The sequence below is a fragment of the Phoxinus phoxinus genome (genome assembly GCF_949152265.1).
Source record: "Phoxinus phoxinus genome assembly, chromosome: 11".
NCBI classification, from domain to species: domain Eukaryota; kingdom Metazoa; phylum Chordata; class Actinopteri; order Cypriniformes; family Leuciscidae; genus Phoxinus; species Phoxinus phoxinus.
Window position 1 is genome coordinate 11,318,586 of NC_136886.1, and position 26,253 is coordinate 11,344,838.

The 26,253-nt window shown below is 36.5% G+C and overlaps 1 protein-coding gene across 1 annotated transcript; it reads left to right on the plus strand.

Annotated features, from left to right (window-relative positions):
* Window positions 1-6,988: 6,988 nt before the first annotated feature.
* Window positions 6,989-23,625, plus strand: hdac7b (histone deacetylase 7b; the record flags this gene model as incomplete). Its single annotated transcript, XM_079628544.1, has 21 exons — window positions 6,989-7,136; window positions 8,655-8,702; window positions 10,081-10,131; window positions 10,481-10,544; window positions 11,784-11,872; window positions 12,000-12,110; window positions 12,210-12,286; window positions 12,854-12,977; window positions 13,064-13,233; window positions 13,306-13,591; window positions 14,556-14,689; window positions 14,774-14,956; window positions 15,036-15,091; window positions 15,698-15,776; window positions 17,350-17,469; window positions 17,597-17,694; window positions 17,917-18,035; window positions 18,537-18,670; window positions 18,754-18,838; window positions 18,921-19,059; window positions 22,745-23,625. 21 exons carry the CDS (start codon window positions 6,989-6,991, stop codon window positions 22,884-22,886), a joined length of 2,457 nt encoding a protein of 818 aa, XP_079484670.1. The 3' UTR covers window positions 22,887-23,625.
* Window positions 23,626-26,253: the final 2,628 nt, after the last annotated feature.

The window sequence follows — 26,253 nt, forward strand, 5'->3', positions numbered from 1 at the left end:
TTGTAATCACTCACTTATTTGTTTTGTTCTGATTTCGTGATGAACGAGTGAGAATATCCATGCAGCACTTACCATAATTTAATATCAGACAAACCAGGACATGTCATGTTTAAACCGTTGCAAGATATACATTATGCATGATGGTGATGATGGCGAGACATGAGAAAGACAGAGATGAAATTGATGTTGGTCTCTTTTCCTAGTCCAAAATGTAACCATAACAAACTACCTCTCTGGGGAACAGACACATTTGATTTGTATTTTTTTATGATTCATATTTGTATTTATTGCTGTGCAGTGGCTCACATGGACAACCCAGTACCTCATGTATGAATATCACTAAACAACAAAGACGCCTTAACAGCTGTTTTATCAGATTTTTTTAAAACTATTATTATCTGTGTGTACAGTATTTGTATCCGTAGCTTTCTCCAACACGTTCAAACATTCACAAACACGGACTGACAGACAACAAACGTACTTGTTCACAAGAAAGCTGAGAGCTGTTAAGGTGTGGTCACTTCCATGATTGACAGTGTTCAGTTGCTGCTGGGATTGGTTGGCCATCCTCAGGCCCCTCCCCCTCTTTATTCTGACTGCTCAGTTGGATTTTGCTGCTCCGCAAAAATAATGACACAAAACATGACAGAGCATGGCCTTCTCTCTTTTTCTCTTTTTAAACGGTGATCTGTCAAGTGGACATCATCTACCCTGCAAATCACACATGCTCAAACATTACCTCGCATATACGCTCTATGGTCAATACCTCATGCCAGGTCAATCCTAAAATGGAGTTGAAGATGGATTCGAATTGATGACAGAGTCAACTGACAAAGAGTTGATGAAGAGAGACATGCTCTTTAGCTCTCCTCTTCTGTCTGGGCACCATAGGACAGGAGATCAATAGAAAGTTTGTGGCACTAAATGGCTCATAAGTGCTGAAGCACTTCTGTCTCTAAGTGAATGGGTACCATAAAGAAAACTGTAATGCAAATGCTAGCTGTTTACAGGCTAAGAGTAGTATGCCTGCTCACCAGGACAAAACCAGTTGAATATGACCATTCATGAAACGGTTAAAAATGCCTGTTTTTTCTCTCTTTTTTTCATCATAAAGTATTGTAAATTCATGTTCCTGATTTCATGTAATATTGGTCAAATGTTTTACAAATCAATAAAAATGTAATAATAAACACTGGTTTCTTTGATGATTTTGTCATAGAGGAGAGTGGGGTAGGCTGTTTAGGCCTATTCTAGCAAAATTATCTATTTTTGTCGTCATGTGACCATATGTTTAGAAAAGGGCCCATCAAGTTTTGTCAAACCAGATTTTACCCATGTAATATTACATATAACATTTAAAGTTGTCCACTAGGTATTATTTTATTAAGCGCACATATGCATTTAATTTTTATGGACACTAGATGGAGACTGTATACACACACACTGAGGCAATCGGCCTGTGGAACATATTATGCTGATATTTGCTAACTGTTTAAGCTATGGCACTTTTACTTGTCCAAGTTTCACAACATTAAAAAGATAACATCGACAGTTATCTCTGGCCCTGGTCGCCAGTGTGAACAGCGCTGCCATCCAGGAACGGTCAGCAGTCTTTTTGAATGGCAATCAACAGAGATGATCTGGCATTCAGTAGCCTATAGACTGGATAGATTGTGCCTTATTAATAATTATTAACCCAAATAATAAAAACATTTTTGGAGAACTTTATTTGAGGAATGCTGGAGATTTTTTTTTTTTTTTTTAAGCGTTAATTCGCCCAAAAATGAAAATTCTGTCATAATTTACTCGCGCTTAAGTTACACCTGTAGGAGTTTCATTCTTCTGTTGAACTAAAAAGAAGATATTTTGAAGAATCTTTTCAAAATCTTATTTTGTGTTTAGCAGAAGAAAGAAACGTATGCAGGGTTAGAACAACATGGATGAGTAAATAACAGAAATTTTCTTTTTGGGTGAACTATCCCTTTAAGAGAAGTCATTAACATTTTGCGATAGGATTCATTTACGGCCCAAACTGTTTTTGCGGGAAGGGAAGGAACGCTACACGAAGGTTAATTCGAAGCTAAGATTAAGGCTTTGAATATGTATTGAAAAAATACAATGCACAAGGTTTCTATATACATAATTTAGAAACAAATATATGATAATTTGAATACACATTTTGTGTGTTACTTTCTCTAATTCGTTGCTTTTATAAACACTAGGTTTAATCAGTATTATTAGGTGGTCACTAGCATTCGTTTTAATTTTGAGTTGTATGTTACCTGGAATATGCAGAATTTATGACAAACCAAATCTTGTGAAAATCGTTTGGAAGAGACTCAATTTACTTATCTGTGTTTAACGTTAGGTGGTCGTGATCTTTCCAGCATGGCAGACACGAGGACCTATATCAGGTAATGAGCAACATAATATTATAACATAATCTGAATATGCATGCTACTCCCATACAGTAGGCAACAACAGTGAAAGGTTTGTACTATGTCAGAATTAACAGTATTCATAAAACAGTAGGCAAAAAGTACCCAGATGACCTGCTGCTTCTGGCTTCTGAAGTGAGCATCCAATGAACACTTTACTATCCCATGAGGCCAAAGAAGAGGATCTGTGAATGGCAGTGAAGCGAACATACTCTTTTAATGGTCACAACGTAATTACTTATCCAAAAGAAATACCTCAGTGAGTGATTTTGGATGTAGCATGTGATCCTGACGACCTTGATTAACTTGTTCAGGTTGCCTTCCTTTTATATTAATTTTCTTTTCCATCTACAGGTTTAGTTAATGATTTAAACACAATCGCTCTGTCTGAATATGCATACTTTCTCCCGTGGCGTCATGGGATAGTAAAGTGTCCTTTGAATGTGCACTCTCCCAAAAACTTGACGTAAGTAGTAGGTGATCCGGGTACTTTTTATCTACCTCGAATATGAATATAATGTTCAGACACAGCGCATGTCTTCAAGTTGCTTTCATTTTGAGGAAATGAGATCTATGAGAGCAGCTACTCAACCAATATTGGCTTGATGGGCGTGGGATCGCTGGGATTGAAGTTGGAGTGTTTGTTTGTGACTGTGAGTGGTAGATCTCATCTTTTGAGCATCTCTCAGATATCTTATACAAAGCAGACATGTTTTTTTCCAGCTGCCTGAGTACCTTCAACTCATTGTGGTGAGTGTGGGTGTGAGAGAGAATAAGGAGAGAATAGAGTTTATCAGGGCGCACAGTCACAAGACGATAGTTAGCAGAGCGTAGGTTGATTTTCGTTGCCATGCGGGGAACAGGAGATAAGAGGTGCCTATTTATGCTTCAGAGTAGATGGACGGTCGTTACCCCGATCCCAAGAGGAGAAGGGAGGGGAGACTGAACCAAAGTCAGTGAAGCTATGTGATGAGTGGTGGATTTCAAACGGTCTCCAAAATGAGAGGAGGGCCTTTTCTATATCTCTCCAGGCCTTTCTTGAGTCTTTCACACAGGAGGCCTTGAATCATCATCTGTTACATAGTCTGACAAAACTGCTCCACCACAGCTCCCGGTCAGACCCTCACAAGGAATTTGGAAAGTAAACCACAGGTTTAGAAAGTAGAGCACCTGAACCCCGCAGACTAGACAGAGGTGCCCGGAGTCTCATATCCTACTCTGAAACAAGAAAAACCCTCAGGTCAGGGCATACAATTAAAGAGAGATTTTATTTAAACATAAAATGACTAGGAGACCAATGATAAGCTTCAGGAGTGGGAAAAGCCAAATCAAAAATAAAAGGTAGCCAGCTAACTAGTTTAACCTCTTACTTGCCCATTGAAAAGAAACAGGACAAAATAATCAACATAATCTTACCTCCCTGGCTAATAGGGGTGTAACGATACACGTATTCGTATTGAACCGTTTGGTACGAGGCTTTCGGTTTGGTACACATTACAAACTATTTTTCCTGCTGACCAAAATTTTGTTATTTCAAATGTAGGCGCGTGGCAAGCGCTCCGGTATTGACGGATAAAACAGCGCTGATGCTGACTTGGAAACCAGCAAGAAACATGAAAGATGAAACATGAAAGAAAGATGAATAAAATAAACCTTTGTTTAAAACTACTACACTATTACATTTCATTTTTTTCAAGGAGCAATGAGCTGTTTTTGTTTTATATGCTTCTAAGAAGAGTTACGTATAGCTCCATCATTGCTCAAAGTAAAAAAATGATCATACTTTATGATTTAAGTTTTAATTAAAAACATTTTTAAATTAAAATAAAGGAAATTTCTCTGACATTTCTTTCTTTTTGCTGTATCGAAAACGTACTGAACCGTGACACCAGTGTATCGTATTGAACCGAACCGTGAATTTTGTGAACTGTTACACCCCTACTAACCACATAACAGTAGAAAAACGGCAGAAAAATAAACAGGCACCCTCCTCCCTACATGGGTCTCCGTACAGTAAGCAGGAAGACTGTACACAAAATGACGACAGTCAATGTTTACTTGATATGGAAAACACTGAGCATGAGTTGGAAACACAAAGTACATTTTTCACTAGCTGGGAGAACTCATGTAGTGAACGTCCAGACGGCTTAAATACACTCGGGAGCACCACCACCACTTTGCTTCTTACGGCCCTAACTCGCTCCACATGTGCGCTATTAGATAAGACAGACGGGAGAACAACACAACACAGCACTGAGCAGCATCACATACATACATTTAAAAAATGATACGTAACATTAGTTTAAATGAGCCATTCAGAGCCTTTAAAATACTTTTCCCGACTGCAAACATCAGCTTGACACGGTGGTGAGTGGTGAATCTTGGTGCTTTGAGAATGACCTTTGCATTTGACCTTTTATGCCACTTTAGATCCTTCACATAGCCTATATAATATGCATGAATCTGAGGAACAAAATTACAGAGATGTTTGATGAGCTGCCTGTCTCATAAGTCAAGTCATGTACTTACTTCTGTTCCACAACAGTTTTCCAGCATCCCTCCTGCCAGGGATTGGTTGGGGGGTAGGCTACTCTGTGTTCGCGCCAAATTATGAGCTCGGAGCTTTCTCCTCGGACAGCACGCCAAATACACATATTCTATACAATCTGATTATATCTAAGTGCGAACTAGTGAACACTTTTCCCTGTTACTGGCCATGACAAAAGTTATTACATGTTGACTTTAAGTGACAACATGCCCCAGGAACCCGTTTACTGACAGTGATTTGAGAAGAATACTCAAGGATATTGTTTTGAAAAAATATTACCATACTAATTATACTCACTCTAAAAAAATATTGCATTCCTTTTGCATTACTTTCTAAATCCCATATCAGCCGCGACAAGTTCAAAAATACAAGGAGAGACATGAAACTACTCTTTTTAATTCTCAAGCATGCATATAAAAAAAAATGCGATCATCAACAATAAACTGCATATAAATCAAAACGGTCCCAGAGTGTCACTCCAACTACTCCATCCAAAAGTACTCCACCTATGTTTTGATCATTGGACTGAATCTGATCCAGATGTAGTCTTTGACAAAAAAGTAATTTTCTCAGCTTTTTGCTCGAAGTGTTGCTTTTTTTAAATTTTTTATTATGAAATTTACCCACATTCAAGTGTTGATAAAAAAAACTAATGCATGAAGCTAAAATAAAACAGATTTTTTGTTTAAAAGCAGAGGGGTTGTTTTTAAATATATATTGCATGTTCATATATTCATACAACAAAATATTCTGGGGGCCAAAAACGCTGGCAGGCAACTTTATAAAAAAAAAAAAAAAATGAAACGCTGAAAAGAGTTAAATTCCAGAAATATGAAGACTATTCCTTGTTTTGTTTGTTTTTTTCATGGGAAAAGTATTACAGTAATGCATTACACCCAACACTGTTCACGAAAATAAAATCGTCTGTGACCTAAAAGAGTGTGTGTGTGTGTGTGTGTGTGTGTGTGTGTGTGTGTGTGTGTGTGTGTGTGTGTGTGTGTGTGTGTGTGTGTGTTTTAGTGTGCAAACATGGGTCTAAATCAGGGCGGGGTGCTGTATATATACGCCTTTTTTGATAAAGTTCAGTAAAAGCTGAAAAATGAATGGCTGTCTTATAAACTTCTGTCCCCTCTCTATTTCCGTCTGTGTATTAATACTGTGGGCGTTTCCTTGGAAATGTGCCCTAGATGATATGTGTTTCCTGGTGAAGAAGATCAACTGCCTACTGAGAATTTGGTTAGCTTTACTGTAAGTGTTACAAACCAGGTGTTTTCCTAAAACACAGTCATTAAATGTTTGTGATAAACACAGTGTTTTTGAACCAACTCTATATCAGAAATATAATTCTGTGTTATAATCGTTTTAAAGTGTAGGTCATACTATAATACATTCTGTCTTATTTTTAATCAGCATTGATAAGTAAAAGCAGTACAACAACTACAAACACTACCATAAAATCATAAATACATATTTTTTATGTAAAGGTGCTTTACACATTTTATGAATAAATAAGTTTCAATTTAAATTTTATACTGGTTCTTACCAACCATCTCGCACGCTTCAGATCATTATAGTTTTTCATAACATCCAACAGGGCAACAAGTTCAAACGTTAGTATGTGCTTAAAGCATATACTTATAGCTATATTATGAAATATAATGATTGTGCTGTCTTTAAGCAACCAAGGGAAGGCCAATGTAATTAATCTTGTTTGTGTCACACTGAATTCCTGTTTGTAACATTAGTAAATACATGTTAGAAGTCAATATTGAGCTATTAAACCCATGCATCACGTGGAAAACCCCCCGTTGCTTTGTGTCTCCTCAGTTTACCTCATGCTTAGAATGTCAAAGTGTCAGTGAAATGTCATTCACACACAAACACAGACACGGATGCACAGATCTGGGCAAATGGAAAGGAGTGCGGTGAGGTCAGCACATGTATTTACTGGAACAACACAAAATAGTTAAGTGTTTTTAACTTTCAAACACGGAGGACACCCATGGGCTCGGCTCGTATTGAAAGTGAGATGCTTCTGCAGGTGGTTGTGCAAGAGTGGCCTGGGGTGGTTCTTATATGGGGCAGCCTGTTCGCGTGTGTTTCTGAGCAAAACCACATAGTCCTCTCTACTGTCTCAGCAAAGAGCCCAGGTATCAGACAGACCTGGATAGAGCGCACAAACAGAGAATGAGAAAGTCTCAGTGAAGGGGGGGGGGGGGGGGGGGGTCAAAGCTTCCGGTAAAGCGGTAGAGCAGGTGCAAAAGCAAACACAGACATACATTTACACAGGAACACTACATGCATGTTGAGCTCCAATGTTCAAATTGGAGGGCCATTACATATCATCATGCAGAGTTGATAACAAATAGTTTGATCATATAAAGCAAATCATTCATTTGATGCCAGTGCAAATGCAGATGTGACAATAAAAAAAAGCCACAGAACCACAAACCTCTTCTAAAGTACCTGAAAATTGGCTCATATATAAACCTTTTAAGTTTTAACCAGGTCATTGATTAAAAATGTGAGAAAAGGATGAAATAAAGACTTAATTTCATGAAGATTTCATGTATACACACAACTAAATTTTAAATATAATTTTTTCCACTATTTGTTTGCAGCATCCCCATCCTGGGCTGCGTTTCTCAAAAGCATCATGAGCATCAGGAACCAATGCTTCTACAATCTACTTAGGCTTATGATGCTTTTGAGAAACGCAGCCCAGGATGGTTGTAGCACTTTTTGTCTAATTGTAATTTGAAATAACTAGTTAGTTTTGGCCCAAAATCGTTCAGATTTTGGACTTTGAATGGATGAAAAGAATGGACCAACGTCTTGACTTCATAAATAAAATAAAACAAGATGTTTTGAGGACATTTGAAGTGGTCCTCGCTATATGAGAAGTTCCTAAATTAGCCAAATCATGTTTTGCATCATATCAACAGGTTTGTGTGGGTTTGGGCAAATATCAGCACTTCTGTACAGTATATAAACCACTGCGCCTATGTCCTCATTAATATAATGGAACCATCTTGTTTGTGTTGATGGGAGGAGGGATATGTAAACATGTTATGGTGTGTGACCTGAAATGCAAAATATAAAACTGGTCTCTCCTGTTCATTTAACGGATTCTATAGTGATTTGATCATTTTTTTTAGCTTTTAGTGCGCCTCACTTATTTTTCTAACTTGAATGTCTTTTGACTTTCCATCCCAGAATAACCCTTTACTGTAAATTAGTTGGTAAGGGTGGCACCAGATAATAGCGTGTGCCCTACCTTCCTTATCTTTCAAATACACACTCTTCCTTTACGTGACTCTGGCAGCAAACCATTCTGCATGCTAAATTGTGGCTATTGCAGACAATAAGATATCAATCATTTGCATGCACAACTTAGGGATTCCAAACAAAATCATTGATAGATTTGTTCGTAGAGAGAAGCAAGCAACTGTTGTTGTAGTGAGAAGAGAGGAAGCTCAACAGGAGGGGCTTCAGAGTTGACAGCGTGAACATAAATGTAGCTAGATGTCACTCAACGAAATCACACCTTTGGAGCTCGCTGTCGTCTGCAGGTGGTTTGAATTCAGATTTCTGTAGTTCTGCTTTTAGTTTTTTGAAGTGGCCAGCCAGAAAGTGCAAATGCATGTTATGTGTCATTTTTAGATGAGCACTTGGTGCCTGGGAACGTATTAGAGGTGGAAAAGCTGATGTGACAGGTAAGAGACCTGCATGTGTTTAAACTTTATTTGCTATATTCAGTTAGTTACCATATAGACAAATGAAATTTCTGCCACATCGCAGGCTTCCTGTAATATTTTTGTAACTTAATAGGTCAAATATAATGGCATGCATTCATATGATCAAAGGTGGAAGTGTAATATAGCATTTCATTTTGGATTGAACTATTGGTCAGACTTTGCATCTTTTTGAGTAAGATTATTTGGTTTCGTTAGTTTAGTATTAGAACAAAAAATATATATATATAAGCATGTCAATCACCTAGGTTGCGTGTGTATTTTGTGTGTTTATATTTGTGTGTATATGGAACCCTTAAAGTGTGCGATTTGCACTTTTTAGTCTTTCAGCTTCTTTTATTAATTCTTAAATCTTAATGGATGGATAAATAAAAGCTTTTGAGCTGCAAAAAATTTCCCAGAACTTTTGGAAGTTAGACTTTGAGATTGATCTGCATTGCGATGATTTTGTCATCTTGACTGAAATGTTTCCCAAGAGCCATTTAAGTCAAATATATAGGTCAGGTAAATTGTAGGATGAGAATAGCATACCTACTTACATAAATCACCCCTAAATCAGACAAACAATTCTAATTTTAGCTTCAGGAAGTGGATGGGTTTCTTCAATGTGCGTTTAAATAGAGCACTTCCTTGTCAGCTGGAGGGTTACCATAGTGATCCAGCCCAGATTGAGTGCAGCATGGTTTCTGCGGTAGCATACAACGAAATGGTGATGTTTCGGTGTGTGTTGAGTTAATAAAAATAAAATAAATACAGAGAAAGACACTACAGAAACTGAAAAGCTGATTAAATGACTTCTTGCTCTAGTCTAGGGGAACTGGTGTGATCTATTTGTAACTTTTTTGGGGGGTGGGGGGTGGGCTGTAATTTAAGTCCTGCATTGCTGATCCACTGTCCCATTTTTTGTTATTGCACGTTTTAAAATATGAATTCAATTCAATTCAATTAATGTAAATGTTGTATCTGCTGATTTCTGATGACTCCAGTTCTGTCATTTAATATGATTGCAAATAAAAGGTAGAAATAACAAACCAAACAATAACAAACTAATTACTTATTATATTATATCATAATTTGTGGAATTTTGTGGAAAAGATCTTTGTTCATTTCTGATTGAGTCAAATGCACCTGGCGTGCACTTGCAACATCTGAATCTCAGATTTAGCTAACTTTATTTATTTACTTTATTTACAATTGTAATATAGATATCTACATAGACCCAAAGCCCCTGGTTAGTATGCATACTGCAGTGTAATTTTGAAACAAGCCTGTTCTGGAACCATTGATATTCAATATTCCAGTTTCAGAACTGATATTCTGTCTCATCCTCATTATTCAGATGTCTCAACATCCGCACAGGAAGCTGGAGAGAGGGAGGGAGAGCGCACAAGTGGGAAAACAGCCATTTAATCAGCCTTTGAATAAAAAGAAGAGTGAACAGAGTATACTCATGTTTTTGTTTTTTGTTTTTTTACAAATATTTTTTTTTATTGTATACCAGTGTCGGTTTTTTTGTGTGTGTGTGTGTGTGTTTTTTTTTTTGTTAATAAGGGTTGAAATTTGGCCCGTTGGATTGATTTTCAGGGGCAACATTTTTTCCTGTAGGCCTGTAAAAGAATGGCTTGTCCATTTATTTCCAAAACCGTGGTTAATTTGTGACCCTGTTGTATTCCATATGGTGTTTCTAAACACATAGTTTGTCTGGTCTGGTGTGATTTGATGATTGTTGTGATTGGCAGGTGCCGTTGCCAGTGACAAGGTGAAACGAATACTAAATCAACATATTCGCAAGAGGCTGATCAGGTTACAAACAATAAAAACCTGCCATTACTGTCTCCTTACACCTTACTGAGGTATAAATATTGGTTCCCTTGGTAAATAAATATGAGAAAAGCAGGCTTTTTAAATAAATCTGCATGGTTTATCCTTTTGATAGTATATTTTTTTTAAAACATCATAAAAATCTTACCTTTCATTGACAAAACAATTGAAAATGGTGGGAAAATCTCATCATGAAATAAATGTTTTGCTCCAATACACGTTGGCCACAATTATTGGCCCCCTTTTATTCAATACTTTTGTAGCCTCCAAGCTCAACAATCTTTTGCTGCACATCAGAAATACGAAGTTCTGTCATGAAACACTAGATGGCACATGTTGATAGGTCCTTAACTCAATCTACGTGCGATCACATCATTCTCAATAGGGCACAGCTGATTGGATCCTCCTGTATCAGTAGCCAATGAGCTCGATGCTCAACCTTTAAATACTTGGTCAGCATTTGCCGTAGCAGTTTATAGCGTGCTTTCAGAAACCCTCCACCTTCCCCAGCTCCACCTCTATAGATTTGCTATGGGTAATTCATGTATGCTATTTTGTACAGCAGCAGCAGCATGGCTTACTTTCTTACAGCAGATGTCCTGTATGTATTTGCAGTAGCAATAACCACCACCACCACCAGCAGCATAGCAGCAGGATAGCATAACTTTGCCAAGACCAAACTTATAGATGTTGTTTATATCAATTACCATACTAAACACTTCAAGAGTTGTAATGCCAGAACTATATTATTAGTTTTTTTACCCATTGTGATTGATTATTAGGAAATATTTATACTCCTGTGAAGCAGGAAGTCATGGCTGGACAAAGTTTCACGTTCCTAGTCACCATGGTGTGCTAAAATATAAATATATATATATATAAATATATATATATATATATATTAATGGGAATATACTTCATAGAGAATATACTCATAAGAATTTGTAGGGGTTCTACTAACTCTGGCCAACATGTATTGGTAAAAACATTTATTTCTTAATAGTTTCCTCCCACTTGCAAATGTTTTGCTTCAATGACAGGTTCGATTTTTTTTTTTAATTAAGGATTAAAAGGATAAACAATTCAGATTTATTTTCACAGCTGTTTTTAGCCATATTTACCAAGGGGGGCAATAATTCTTACCACAACTGTGTACACATATACTGTAGGTTGAATATTAATTGTGAAATTGGATTTTTTTCTTTCTTTCTTTTTTCTCAGGAAATCTGAAAGTCAGGATCCACAACAGCTGCGTGCATCCAACACACCTGACTCTTATTTTGAGGAGGAAAATCCATTAAGAAGAACAGGTGACACATGTACACATTCAAATAAACATGTGAGCTTGAAATGAGCAAACATCGAAGAGCTTATTTAACGAGTAGTCTTCATGTGTTTATACTGTAAACATACATTTGTGTGCATGTTTGTGAGAAGCCTCAGAGCCAATTCTAAAGCTGCGACCAAAGAGAAGTGTAAACTCGAGACAGAACCCACTGCAGTGTAAAACCAGTGCGCCCCCTGCTGTTAGAGCATCTGACCTTATGGGTGTGTATTAAGTGCTGTTCAAGTGTCATATTTTTCATCTCTATCATAAACAAAAAAGCAAAGATCCTGTAGTGACATGCTGTTTGCATTTTGCTCCAGTGTTCAAGAGAAGTTTATCACCAGATAAAAGGATGAGCCGTCAAGAGCCACAGACCTATTCCGTATCATCATACAAGGTTCGTTATTGGTTCTAAAATAATTCAGATTTAATCGATGTAAAGCTGCATAACAGTGTTTTTTAATTGAGAGAAAACTTCTTTTTTTTTAATTATAGAAATGAAGATTCATTTAAAAAAAAAAATATATATATATAACATACTTGGAAAAGGGTATATTATGCTCACCAAAGCTTCAAATACAGTAATAATGTAATTTTATTACAAAATAAAATAACTTTTTTCAGTTTTAAGATACATATGTAATTAATTCCTGTGATGGCAAAGTTACATTTTCAGCATCAATACTCCAGTCTTCAGTCTCACATGATCCTTCAGAAATATTTTTAATGTGCTGATTTGGTGATCATGAAACATTTCTTATTATTATCACAGTTGTAATTGGTTGTGCTACAATTTTGTGGAAACTGTGATTTAAAAATTATAATTTTTTATTTTTTTTACATTTATTTAAAATAGAAATCTTTTGTAACATTATAAATGTGTTTACTGTCATAAAGCAACCCTGCTAAAAATATAAAATTTCTTTAAAAAAAAAATCATACTGACCCAGCTGCTTTTCCTCAGGGTGAATCTCCTGATCTCCTGAACATTGGCGTTCAGAACCCCATCCTCTTGTCTGGATGTTCAACTGCTCATTTACAGCCACTGCGTACACAGGTCTTTACCATGCATCCACAATTTCTTACAGGTAACACACATTCATCTTGAGTGCAAAAAAATTTATAAAATGGTGTAAAGAAAAAGTTAGTGTAATTTGCACTTTCTCTCTCACAGTCCCAGAACACTGTGTAATGATGTCACATAGGCCTTTGAGCAAAACCCAGTCGGAACCTTCTTTTATTCAGCATTATACGCACATACACACTCAGACGCTTATGGTTCCACACCCCATGTACCATCAGCAGTGGCCACAGGAGACATTCCAACAACACGCTCCAAAAAAGGTGAGGCAAATGCAAATGTTTTTGCACGCAAACACACAGAGTTCTTTTTCACAAGCTCTATCTCTTTATAAGGTACCTGTTCGCTCGGTGTGGCCTGTGTCTCCTGAAGAGCTGGAAAGGGACAGACAGAGAGCAAGAGCAGTAGTAAGCGTTCCATCTCAAGCCCGGCTTGATAACTGTTGCAGTAATACCCCGGGAGAACTGCACAGTGAAGAATATTGGGATTGGCAAAACAAAAAAACCCACCGGAAACTTGCACGCGTGCAATCCTCTCCAGACACCTTTCACAGAAATCTGCCTTTACATTTAACCTCTCCTCTTGCCTGGAATGTAAGGAGCAAATCAAAATACACCACAGGTAGGAGGAAAGAGGGTGTCACAACAAAACATCCATTAAAACATCATGTGGAAAATAGTTTGGGGTGAAACTAAGAAATATTTCAATGTTTTTGCATTTGGTAATAATACTAAATAATACTTTATTAGCAATAATAAAGTCACTAATCAAATAAGGAAATTTGTGTCATTGAGCATGTGAATTCCTTTGTACAGATGGTCAGGTGTTCTAGCTCCCATTGAAGCACAATTTAGACAAACTTGAGATCATGCATCTCAAACACTACTGTCATAAAAAATGGTGACATGCCAAATACCAAACAGTATTCTAAGTACTAAGAAGTTAATATTAAAGTGCAAGTTAGCCAAGTTTCAACCCACTTTTTGTATTGTTACAATGTCGGTAGTATATGTAAATGAACAAAGTTTACTCTTTATTTGTGTCTCTCCTTCACAAAACTTAACTTCCAGCACAGTTTTATCATTGGTAGAAGATAAAATATTTCAATACAAACATTTCAGTCAATCTAATCTATGCAATATGTCAACTTTAGCACGCAATTCCCAATTCAGTGGGAAAACCGTAAACTTGGCAACCCGTTCTATCCAATAGGAGCAGACCAGAGTGGCCTTGGATGGCAACATGCCCAGTGGATTATGGGTGTTGAAGTTTTCCTATTTGGCGAAAGGGTCGACAACAGCTCTTTTTCTCTGTATTCACTAGTCAGGTATCGATTCTAAAGAGAAAAGAGAAGGAAAACAGTGTAATTGACAAAGAAATGTAAAATAGATTAGATAGAAAAGTAAAAGTTAATAAAAGTATTTATACCACTAAATGACAGACAGACTCTCTGTCCGAAACACACAAACACAGATAAGCGGAGTGACAGGAAGATCGTGAAGTCCCAGTGTTGTTGGACTGAATATCAGCACTCTTGTAACTGTTGTATAAAATGCATTTATACTGTATGTATATGTGTGTGTAGGTTTGGTGTATGACTCTCGTATGCTGAATCCTGTGTGTGACTGTGGAGATATCAGCTTTCATCGTGAACAAGGTGACAGAATTAGAAGTATATGGTCAAGATTGCAGCAGTGTGGCCTCAAGGGTCAGTGTGAGGTAAACAATGCTGAACAAATCATATAGCTGTAACTTATTGCAGTGGTGAGAAGTTACATCCATGTGTGTGTGCTTGTGTTTTAGTGGGTTAAAGGCAGGCCGGCCACTTATGAGGAACTACAGTCAGTTCATTCAGAGCAACGCAGTTTTCTTTATTCTGGGCTCTCAAAAACCAAATCAAATAGTTCCTGCAGTACGGCAGCACTGAATATGGCATTCGGCAGTGTGATCGAGCTGGCTCTGCATGTGGCTCGAGGAGAGCTAAGGGTGAGATTCCTATTGTCCACAATTCTTTCTCCTATTACCACAAAGATTCTCACTTCTTCTTTTTCTGACTCATCCTTAGAATGGGTTTGCTTTGGTCACCCCCTCAGGACACCATGCATCGCATTCTCAAACACAGTGAGTTGCACTTTACAACATCAACATGCATTGGTGTTCACAGCCACTTTCGCGTAAAGTACAACGGGATGTTCAGCAAGAAAATATATAGAATAATATTTAATAGCATTTTTTTTATATACATTTCAGTAGCAGTAATAACATACCGTTCAGAAATTTGGAGTTAGTACGATCTTTAAAAACTTTTATTCCGCAAGGGCACATTAAAATGATCAAAACTAAAGTTAAATTGACTTTTACATCGTTGGTTTGCCATCACATGAGTAAATATTATTAAAATAGAAAACAGTTATTTTAAATTGCAGTGATATTTCACTATATTACTGTTTTACTGTTTTTTTTTAAATCAAATAAAAGCAACCTTGATGTGCAAAAGAGACTTCTTTCAAAAACATTAAAACACATTGCCCGACCCAAAACTTTTGAACGGTAGCTTAGGTAAATATTGCTGTATATTACTATGTGTGTGTGTTTTTTTGTTTTTTTTATTTTTTATAATGTACATCAATGAAACTTTCACAATAAGAGTTTTTTTTATATATATACTGACTTTAAGTAGCACTACAATACTGATCTCTCTCATTGTGTCTCTTACAATGGCTCCAGTATGTTTAATTCTGTGGCCATTGCTGCTAAACAGCTTCAGGACCGAATGAAGGTTAAAAAGATCCTTATAGTCGACTGGGTAAGACACACAAAAACACACTATTTGCCTTTGTGGATTTATTTCCAGACTTACACATATTTCCACTTACTGATAAAGGGTATTTGACCGTGAGATTTTACAACCCCATTTCCAGAAAAGTTTTTTTGTAAAATACAATAAAATTCACAATCTGTGATTTCTTTTTAAATTCTCTTGAACCTTTTTTTTTACAAACAAAAGTACAAAGAAATGTTTTCACTCAACAACAATTGTATTTTGTAAATATAAACACATTTTGATATTGATGGCTGCAACACACTACACAAAAGTGGGGACAGAGGCAAATTAAAAGTGAAAAGATTATCCAAGTTAGATTATCTCTTCTGAAAGAGTTCACAATGAGCAGGTGAACTGGTAATAGTTCGTAGGGTATCGTATTTGGGTGTAAAAGAGCATCTCAGTCTTTGCAAGCAAAGATGGGTCATGGCTCACCACTTTGTGCCAAATATCATGAGAGAAATGATATAGAGAGAGAAATCACATTTCTCAATGCAAGATTGCAAAGAATGTATGTCTTTCACCATCTACCATTCATGATATTGTGAAAAGCTTCAGGGAATCAAGAGAAATCTCAGTCTGTGTAGGACAAGGCAGGAGACCTCTGTTGAATGTGCGTGACCTTTGAGCCCTCAGATGGCATTGCATGATAAACTGTGTAAAATACAGGCACATGTGCTCAGGAGTACTTTAGAAAACCATTTTCACCTAACACAGTCTGACGCTGCATTAAGAAATGCAACTGGAATCTCTGTTACGCAAGGAGAGAGCTCTAGATCAGTTCTATGCGGAGAAGCTGCCGAGCTCATCTCAGATGGTCTCAAACACAGTGGAAATGTGTGCTGTGGTCTGATGAGTCCATGTTTCAGCTGGTTTTTGAAAAAAGGACATCGAGTTCTCAGTCCCAAAGTTGAAAGGGACCAACCAGATTTTCATCAGTGACAGGTGCGAAGTCCAGATCTGTCTCTTATTGAAAATGACCCATCATGAAACGGAGAATCGGTCAGTGACGACCACAGACTGTTGAGCAGCTGTCTCGTATCAGACAAGATTGGGCAAATATTCCACTTGCAAAACTTCAACAATTGGTATCCTCAACTCGCAAATGATCAAAAAGTGTAATTAAAAGGAAAGGTGAAGTGACAGTAACTCTGTCCCAACTTTTTGGGAGTGTGTATTAGCCATCAAAATCAAAACTGGTTTATATTTACAAAATAAAATGAAGTTGGTCAATGAAAACATTGGAAATATTTTCTTTGTACATTTGTCAGTTAAATGAACGTTCAAGAGAATTAACAAAATCACAGATTCTTGAATTTATGGCATTTCCCCAACTATTCTGGAAATGGGGTTGTAGATTTAGATAGTGTATATGGTACTGTGTCTAGTCAGGATTTCTTAAGTTTTGAGCTTGTCCTGATTTCTGATCTCCTTCTTGCCTTCAACAATCATACTTTTTTCAATTTAATTTGCCGATAATTTGTGTATGAATCAATTAAGTTTCCAAAAGGTTTGTGTTTTTATTAATCATTGCACTCCCCTGCACTTTTGTCAGGATCTTCATCATGATAATGGAACTGAGAAGATATTCTACACCGATCCTAATGTCCTCTACATATCCCTGCATCACTATGACAATGGTTCTTTATTCTATGGCACTGGAGGACCCTCCATGGTTTGTTTTGTGTATATTCTTCTATGAAACTATAAAGTGTGTTTGATATTTGAGCAAATCTGTGCTTTCTTTAAGTGTCATACTGCTATGTCTGCATGTAAATGTAAACTAACTGACTGTATTGCAGATAGGATCTGATAGAGGGGAAGGCTATAATGTAAATGTGGCGTGGTCAGGAGGGCTGAGTCTTCCAATGGGAGATGCAGAATACCTAGCTGCATTCAGGTAATATTCTGCAGTCATTTCAGTGTGTTTAGTGTCATTCTAATCTCACATTAAAGGGATGGTTTGGCCAAAGGTAGAAATTATGTCATCATTTACTCACCTTTATGTTATTCCAAACCTGCAAGATTTTCTTTCTTCTGGGAATCATGTTTGCAGTTTCATCTGGTGCCACTATTAAGTCTACATGTACTAATTCATCAAATATTGTGTCTCTCTTTATAGAACCGTAGTTATGCCGATTGCTCATGAGTTTTCCCCAAATGTGGTGCTGGTTTCAGCTGGTTTTGATGCTGCAAAGGGTCACTCAGATTCTCTGGGTGGATACATGGTCTCAGCAAAATGTACGTATAAAAAACACAAACTGTGTAGACTTTGTGCCTTCAATTTCCAAATGATAGTGCAATATATATATATATATATATATATATATATTTGTTGCCTCATTAGCTCACTAGGTTTTGCAAGAGGATTATATAATCTGAGTTTGAGAGTGTTTGTGCTTTGTCTGCATTCTCGTGCTCTGTAGGATTTCCCCTAAGAATAAAAATAAGAGTCCTTCAGATGGGAAGCAGAAGAGCTTATAATGACTTAGCATTTTTGTTGATACTCAAACGTTATTGGCTAAATCATGACTGATATGTCCATGTCAGCTATCGTGAATGTGTCAAGTCATTAAGGCTCTCATATGACACATTTTAAACTGTTATATCCAGACTCGCTGATGTTTTTGTAACTAATGACGAATGTGACCGATACCTCTAGCGTGTGACATTTGTGTCAGAATGTGTGCCACTGACCGAATATGGTTTTGGGTGTTTAAGGTTTTATGTGATATGTCTCAGGTTTCGGGTTCTTGACCCGGAAATTAATGGAGTTGGCTGAAGGTCGAGTGGTGTTGGTGTTAGAGGGAGGTTATGACCTCCTATCCCTCTGCAACGCATCTCAAGCCTGTGTCAGTGCTCTCGTGGGAAATGAGGTGTGTGTGTGCTTACAGATGCCAACATGAACATGTTTGACACCGTGGGTATTGCATGAATTGAGTATGGTTTGTTTCTCCAGCCTGAGCCTTTATCTGAGGAGGAATTACTGAGGACTCCCTGTGCCAACGCGATCGCATCTCTGGAGACGGTACTGCGTGTTCAGAGTGAGAATCGCTCAGTTTGTGTTGTTTATGTTTATTTTCTGATGATCGTTTCTTTTCATACTTCTCTCTGTCTCCCTCTCAGGCAGGTACTGGCGTTCAGCGAACTCTATGCTGAAGACTGTGTCTCTGTCTTATGTAAAAGGAGAGAGGAGATACTCGGCGGGCACTGAAGCTGCTTTAGTCCTGGGTGGCCTTACTATGAATGTTCCAAACAGAAGCCGGTAAGACAACAGTATAGAGTGAAACATTCAGGTTCCCTGTGTAAAAATTCCACTCATTTTCTCCATAAGGAAATTTATTTTTAATAGTAACTTTTATAGACAGACCTGCTGTGAACTCCGAGGTTGTAAATCGAGGGTATATGCTTTTGCTGAAGCCAAGAGTTTGCATTACTATTTTTATTCAACTTACGTTTTAAAGAATATTGTGTCATTGTGGAATTCCTGGTAAAAAACGACATTACCCATGATTCTTCCAAAATCTCCACCAATCAGAGTGTCACGATGAGCAAAAAAGCTCTACAGGGAACACACTCTCCCATGAAGCATTTTACACTATAAAAATACTTAAATATTTGTATATATCTGAATATTTTGCACTGAATTTTAAATATATTATTTATGTATATAATATGCAACTGCAAATGAATACATTTGTATTTCTCTATTGGTTTTAATTCGATTGTGTCATTCACAATGCTTCATAGGATTAGGTTTTTTCTCAATAAATCCATAAAGTACAGTCTTGTTTTTCAAATACTTTTTTGCTTAGAAGTTTGTAATGTGACTGGTTGGTTTTGTTCACGGCTTATAACACTTTAACAAAGACTTTTTTTCTTTTTTTAAAATCCCTATGGGAAAATTGAACAACCAACCCTGCTGAAAAAGCGGTTGTAAGCCGCTGCACTCTATGAGCTTTCAGTATTAGCATATTGGACTAACGTGGCTAGAGATTAACTGAAACTAACAAAACTTTTAAATATATTGAGCTTGCTCTTGCTTTGTATCTGTTTTGTAGTTTCCTAAATGAGCCAATGGAGCATGATGAAGATGATTCAATGTAGAAGTCTTACTTCTTTTCTGAGAGACTTCATTCCTCTCCAAGCAGAAGCTGGACATCCTGTGCTTTAACAGACTGAAGCTACTGTAATATTACTGTGAGACAGGAGACAATCCTTAGGAACTGAGATGAACAAAAGAACTTCACTGTCATAATCACATCTAGTGTGTGATTTATTCAAATCCTGACTCTTTTTTTTATTTTGCAATTATAGATTGCACATGAAGCCTCTGAGAAATGTCAAACAAGGATATCATAGTGAACATGTATGAGAAACATTAAGTGAAAGGTGTTTTCACACATCTTATCCAGAATTTTTGTAAAGGAGTTTGATCATCTATATATAACATGGGTATATACACTACCGTTCAAATTTTTAGGGTCAGATAGTCTTTTCTAAAAATAAAATAAATAAATAATGCTTTAATTCTAGGATGCTTAAAGTTTGTTTTCATCAAAGAATCCTGGAAAAAATGTTTTAGCACGGTTTCCACAAATATATATATATGAAGACTTCAGATGCAAAAGCCTCTAAGTGCCACTGAAATTTTCTTCTAGAATGATCATTTTTATCAAGCTTGTATGTTTGGTCAGTTATTTCACTTTAATGGCAATGAAAATTACCTATTAATTGTCATTAAAGTGAAATTACTGAACTTAAATACACGAGCTTGATTAAAATGCTCATTTTAGAAGAAAATTTCAGATGGCACTTAGAGGCTTTTGCATCTGAAGTCTTCATATATATATAAACAGCACAACTGTTTTCAACATCAACAGTAATTCAACAAAAAAGGGTTTCTTGAGCATCAAATCAACAGAAATTAGAATGAAATCTGAAGGATCATGTCACACTGAAGTCTGGAATAATGATGCTGAAAATTCAGCTTTGCCAGACATAAATCTAAAAAAATGTTTTTACATTTCACGTTATTATTCTTTTACTGTATTTTTGGTTAAATAAATACAGCCTTGATAAATATAGGGGTTCTTTGAAAAAATCGTACTGACCCCAAACTTTTGAACAGTAGTGTAATGGGTTACCGTTTAAATGTGGAATGTTAAATGACTACAATTTTATGTATCTAAGTCTTTGAAATGACAGTAGTCCTCTGGCTTTGGTGCAGTTGAAGGGTCTTGACAATTTATTATTTATTATTTCTAAAAGCTTTTGTTAATTGCACTTTATATTCATCCATTTAAAAATGTAAAAAAAATCCTGAGACATTTTACATTGTTTTTTATTGTGATTCCTTCAATGAACATGTAAGGCAGCTATCCTTGAATGTAAACTACGTATATAGCAAACATTAAGAAAAGGGTACAAAGTGCTTTTTGCTATGTCAGTTGCAAGACCATTTGGGCTGATATTAATTTCTGAGGATATTCATTTTATTTCATTATTTTTTATTACCAAATTGCTCTACAAGCTTTTTGTGTGAAATGCCATCACATCATTTGCCTGGCTTTTTATGTTTTGTAGGCTTTTATGTTTTCTCCAACATGTTTTGCTGTTCTCAGAATGAAATAAAGCTGTATTTTTTTTAAAACAGTTTGGAAATCAATAAGCATGTGTCTGGTTACCATAACAGGTTATTTTATTAATGGCCTGCTCACACATACATAAAGTTAGTAATTTCATAACAATACAATATAATGGATATGTTCACAAAAGTGTCTGAAATGTTAGGCAAACGCCAACATCACATTCAAACAGTATAACACAACGTTTCTGTGTAAATATAAAAAGAAATCCCAACATAATATAAGATATGCATGCAGTATTATCTGAGAATGAATGGATTTATACTAGACAACACTCAGATGACAGACATGGTAAATATTGAAAATCACTAACCCTGTTTGTCTACAAAAAAATGCTACAAAAATACTTGATTGAATCATTCATTTAATTCAAATGTGTGCTGGATGTTGCTTTGGGGTCATAAAAGTATAAAACAAAAAGCCTTTCCAAACAACGTTTCCCTCGTCAATAAAGCCTCAAGATTCACACACAAGGTTTGCGATTGTTTAAACCACATTGTCTAGACAATAAAGTGCTTATTTAACAACCAACAGCCAGCTACCTAAATGCTATGCAGCAGCAGGAGAAATCGGTTTTTAGTGACAGATCAGCTTAATAAAAACCTGTCACTTATCAATAGCCCAAAGTGAAACTGCAGAAAAAACATTCAGGACAACAAGAAAAGAGCAGCAAGGAGAAAGACAAAAGACTCCTCTTAATACCTATAAACGATACATACTTAAAGTGAAAATATTGACATTGATCAGAGCTATTAAAAAGTCAAAAGTTTAAAACGTACAGATGACGTCCTTCAACATACTCTTGCGTCTAACAAGATCTACACTAGACTGCCTAAACAGACAACAGTAGAAAGAGAGAGAAGTGATACACTAATGTCGTATATTGATATACTAAAAACACGAAAGCTTTCTGACTCTCCACGTTGAGTGTTCCTGGTCCATTTCAAATGGTAACAGCCAAGCATGTCTCCATTCTCTGGGCACGAGTGTGTTGTTGTGTGTATATTTAAAAGTCACTGAGGATGGAGATGTCGGCAAATTCTTTGCGATATCGATGAGAATAGAGGGCCAGCAGGAACGCCCACTTCAAACTCATGAAGCTCCACACACACGACAGGTACAGACTGGCAGGATCTGTGAGGGCTGTAGACACACACACACAATAAAAAGAAAGTTTAATGTCCTGAAGGCCACTTTCTCTTCAAAACATTTCACCTGAGACTACGAATGAACATTTAGTTTACACCTAAATGTTACAAATAAAATGTGAAGGCAAACATTCATGACTTTCATGTGCTTCAGTATGGATCTCTACTCACATTCGTTGTGGGAGACGGCAACACCGAGGAAGGAGATGAACGCTACGATGGAAACCATGGAGAAAATGACGCCTGTGACCAAGAAGAACTTCAGTCCCTTTAACCATGTCCTCCAAAAGTCCTGAAGGTACATTATGTGTGTGACCAGAGTCCATAATGCCAAAACACCTGGAGGAATACATGTATAAACACACAATGAGCAATTTCAAAGCACATACTAGTTTTGCATGTGACTGAATCTATGACTCTGCAATTTATTATTGCTTTGTCATATTCTCACATGCATGTAAACTGCTGCGTTCCCGTTTGATTCGTTTGACAGCACTTATTTGCTCTCAGTTCTGCATGTGCTGTCAGATTTACAGAAGAGCATTTTGTGATATTACACAACCATAATCTCCCTGACCAACACCATCATATTTTCAGTTTTTTAAACAGCGGTGTAAGTGGGTAGGATGTTTACTAATCAAAGGTTTTACTTTCCCTCATAAAAAAACCCAAATACTATAAATAATAGGTCAGGTCATGTGAAATATCAAGAAGTGACTGCAGCGTGACATGCTTTATAATTCCTGTATAATTATTATATATGGTGTTTTTGTGACTTCGCACAGAGGAATATTTGTACTTATAAGAAAACGACCATTTAACTCTTGTGCGTCAATTTAGAAAAGTTACTCTGAGGTCCTTAGAAGACAAAAATGTCCATGTCAAAAAACCTGTCATAAAAATTGGAAGCTTTGGAGCACAGTTCAGGACATTTTGACCCAGAGAGGATTTTCTTTATCCCGAAAATGCTAGTTAAAGTTACTGCATTGGACTAAAACTGACTGACATTACTCACCCAGGGTATAACTACTTCCCCCACAAAAAAAAATTGTGATCCCCCTCCCACACACATTTTTCCACACTGTTTTTGTTTTTTGTTTTTTTATGTAAAAGACAAAAATGTCCTTAAGGACACACAATGGTTAAGTGTACTGCAAACAGTTAAAGTTTTTTTTGTTTGTTTCTTTTTTTAAGTGATGGCCATTTACAACATCTGAAATAATGATAAAATTTGTTGAAATATTTAATGTGACTGGTCAACCATCTAATAACTGAACAGGCCAAAATTCAGTAAAATCATGCCATCATTTGCAGTAGAAACTAGACTGACCAAAGTATAAAACTTGTACTCAAAGTACAAATGCACAGACTACTAGACCATACTTGCATAACACAAACTCAAAGGCCGTGAGTTTGAAGAGCATAGTGACGGATCAAAGTGCACTGAGGAACAAAGGTTTAGTGAAAACTACTGGTCTGGGTGAAATCTTTTGCTTGCATTTGTTAAGGTTAAGGTAAAGGTGATACCCTTCTTATTCCAAACACAATGATTTTGGACTAATTTGCTTTAGATATGGAAACGATGTCCGGCCAACTTCTAAGTGTTCGACACAATCCACTGAATGTTGAATGGTCATCTGTGAACAGATTTGTGTGAAGTACCTTGCAAAAGTTTTGGGTCAGACTATTTGGTTGAAAGAAGTCTCATGTTCAACAATGCTGCATTTATTTAATCATAAACAGTAAAAACAGTAACATTGTGAAATGTTAGTACAATTTAAATGAACGGTTTTCTTTTGTAATATATTTTAAAATATAATTTATTCCTGTGATGGCAAAGCTGAATTTTGAGTAGAAATTAGTGTTCAAGAAATTAACATCACAGTGGAACAGCTTGTAGAAGTCTTTACTGTCACTTCTGATTAATTGAATGCATCCTTTCTGAATAAAACTATTGCCTTCTGTTTAAGAAAATCTTAATGACTCCTCAGTTTTGAATGATAGTGTGTAATATATTATTATTTAATAATCCAATCTTTTTGATCGAAAAGGGTACATTTTTAATTGTAGATTATTACTGATATGAAAAAAAGCACATTTTAAGCTTCAGTGTCCATATTACACGATTAACTTGAGGACTAGCAATACCAATGTGTAAACTACTCCAGAAAAATTACATATTAAACACATCTTGTTCATTACTCAGTCATGCCATGATACTAAAAGTTATGAAACTTATGAAAGTTAATTCAAGTGTATTAAACCTGCATTAATGTATTCATATTTTATCTAACAAACATATTCCTATTTTACATACAGTAGACACAAATTGTATCCATTGCAACATTAAAATAGCATAGCATTTTTATAAATCGAAATATAAAATTTATTGTGCAGTTACTGCAGTACACTTGATAATTAAATGTACAAAAAAAGTGATCATATAATTATTGTATTTATCTATGTATTTTAAAGCAATTAACATTTAAAACTAACGTTAAGTTCACCATCTCAGGACTGAAAGTAAAGTATACAAATACTTACTTCCATTCTCTTCGCTTAAGTGCCCTTAACTTGCTACTCGACGAAAGGCACAAAAGTAGCAATTACAAGCAAAGTTTACTTCAAACCCATTTCAAAACATACCAAAATCTATTTGAACACTGTCCTAGGCTAAAAAGAATTATTTGCCAACCTAGACAACATTTTCGGCATCCCAGGCCCGTTCAGGCCAAAAATGCTTCCTAGGTAGGCGGCTCACCTGCATTTGAGACACAGCCAAAGAATTTACCTGATAATCCACCCATCGCGGCTGTCCACGGCTGTTTATATGCGATGTTCCACACTAGAAACGCCGAAAATCCCACCAACATCCCAACACACGAGTAGCCCACGCGTACATACTTCTTATTGAATGCCATTCCTGTCGTCAAATATACATGAATAAGGAAAACATTATTGAAAAATCCCCAAACAACAAAGAATTAAACAGTTAACGTACTAAAAATAGTTGTTCAGGAGCATCCGCTCTTCTGACCTGGAGACAGCGCTGATCCAGCTGCAGTACTAGTGCAGAATTGACATTGACCGGGGTTTTATGACCGACAGTGAGACCGCCTCAAACGATCAATCCACGTTTACTGTCATTTATTGCTCCATAACCCGCGCTGACTGCGTGTTATTGTTGTTGCTCTTCGCCGATGTACAGCAGAGGAGCAAAAGTGAAATTATGCGTCCGTCTTAACAGAAAACAGCGACTCCTATGGGTATGGATGAAAATGACACGTCTTTTTAGAGACTTGAATGCGCAAAACTAAATGTTTCGAAAATGACGTGTGATATGATTACCATGACGGCAAATGTACGAAACATTAAGTTAGTATACGAAACTTTTATTATAAAAAAAAGTGTAGGCTATATATTTTCTTGAATGCGGTAGTGTTAGAAGTAAAAGTAGCCTAATGGTGGTATAATATAATAATATATAGGACTAAGTAATCACAGCTGTAGTAGTGGAAGAAACGTACGTGGCTGCTGATTGTAGTAATAGCAGTATCTTGTAAATTACACATGTGTTTAGTGTGTTTAGTTGCACTTTTATTCCATATAAACTTTCCCTGCCATGTTGAGCAGATAGGCTAGGTAATATCACCTACAGGCATT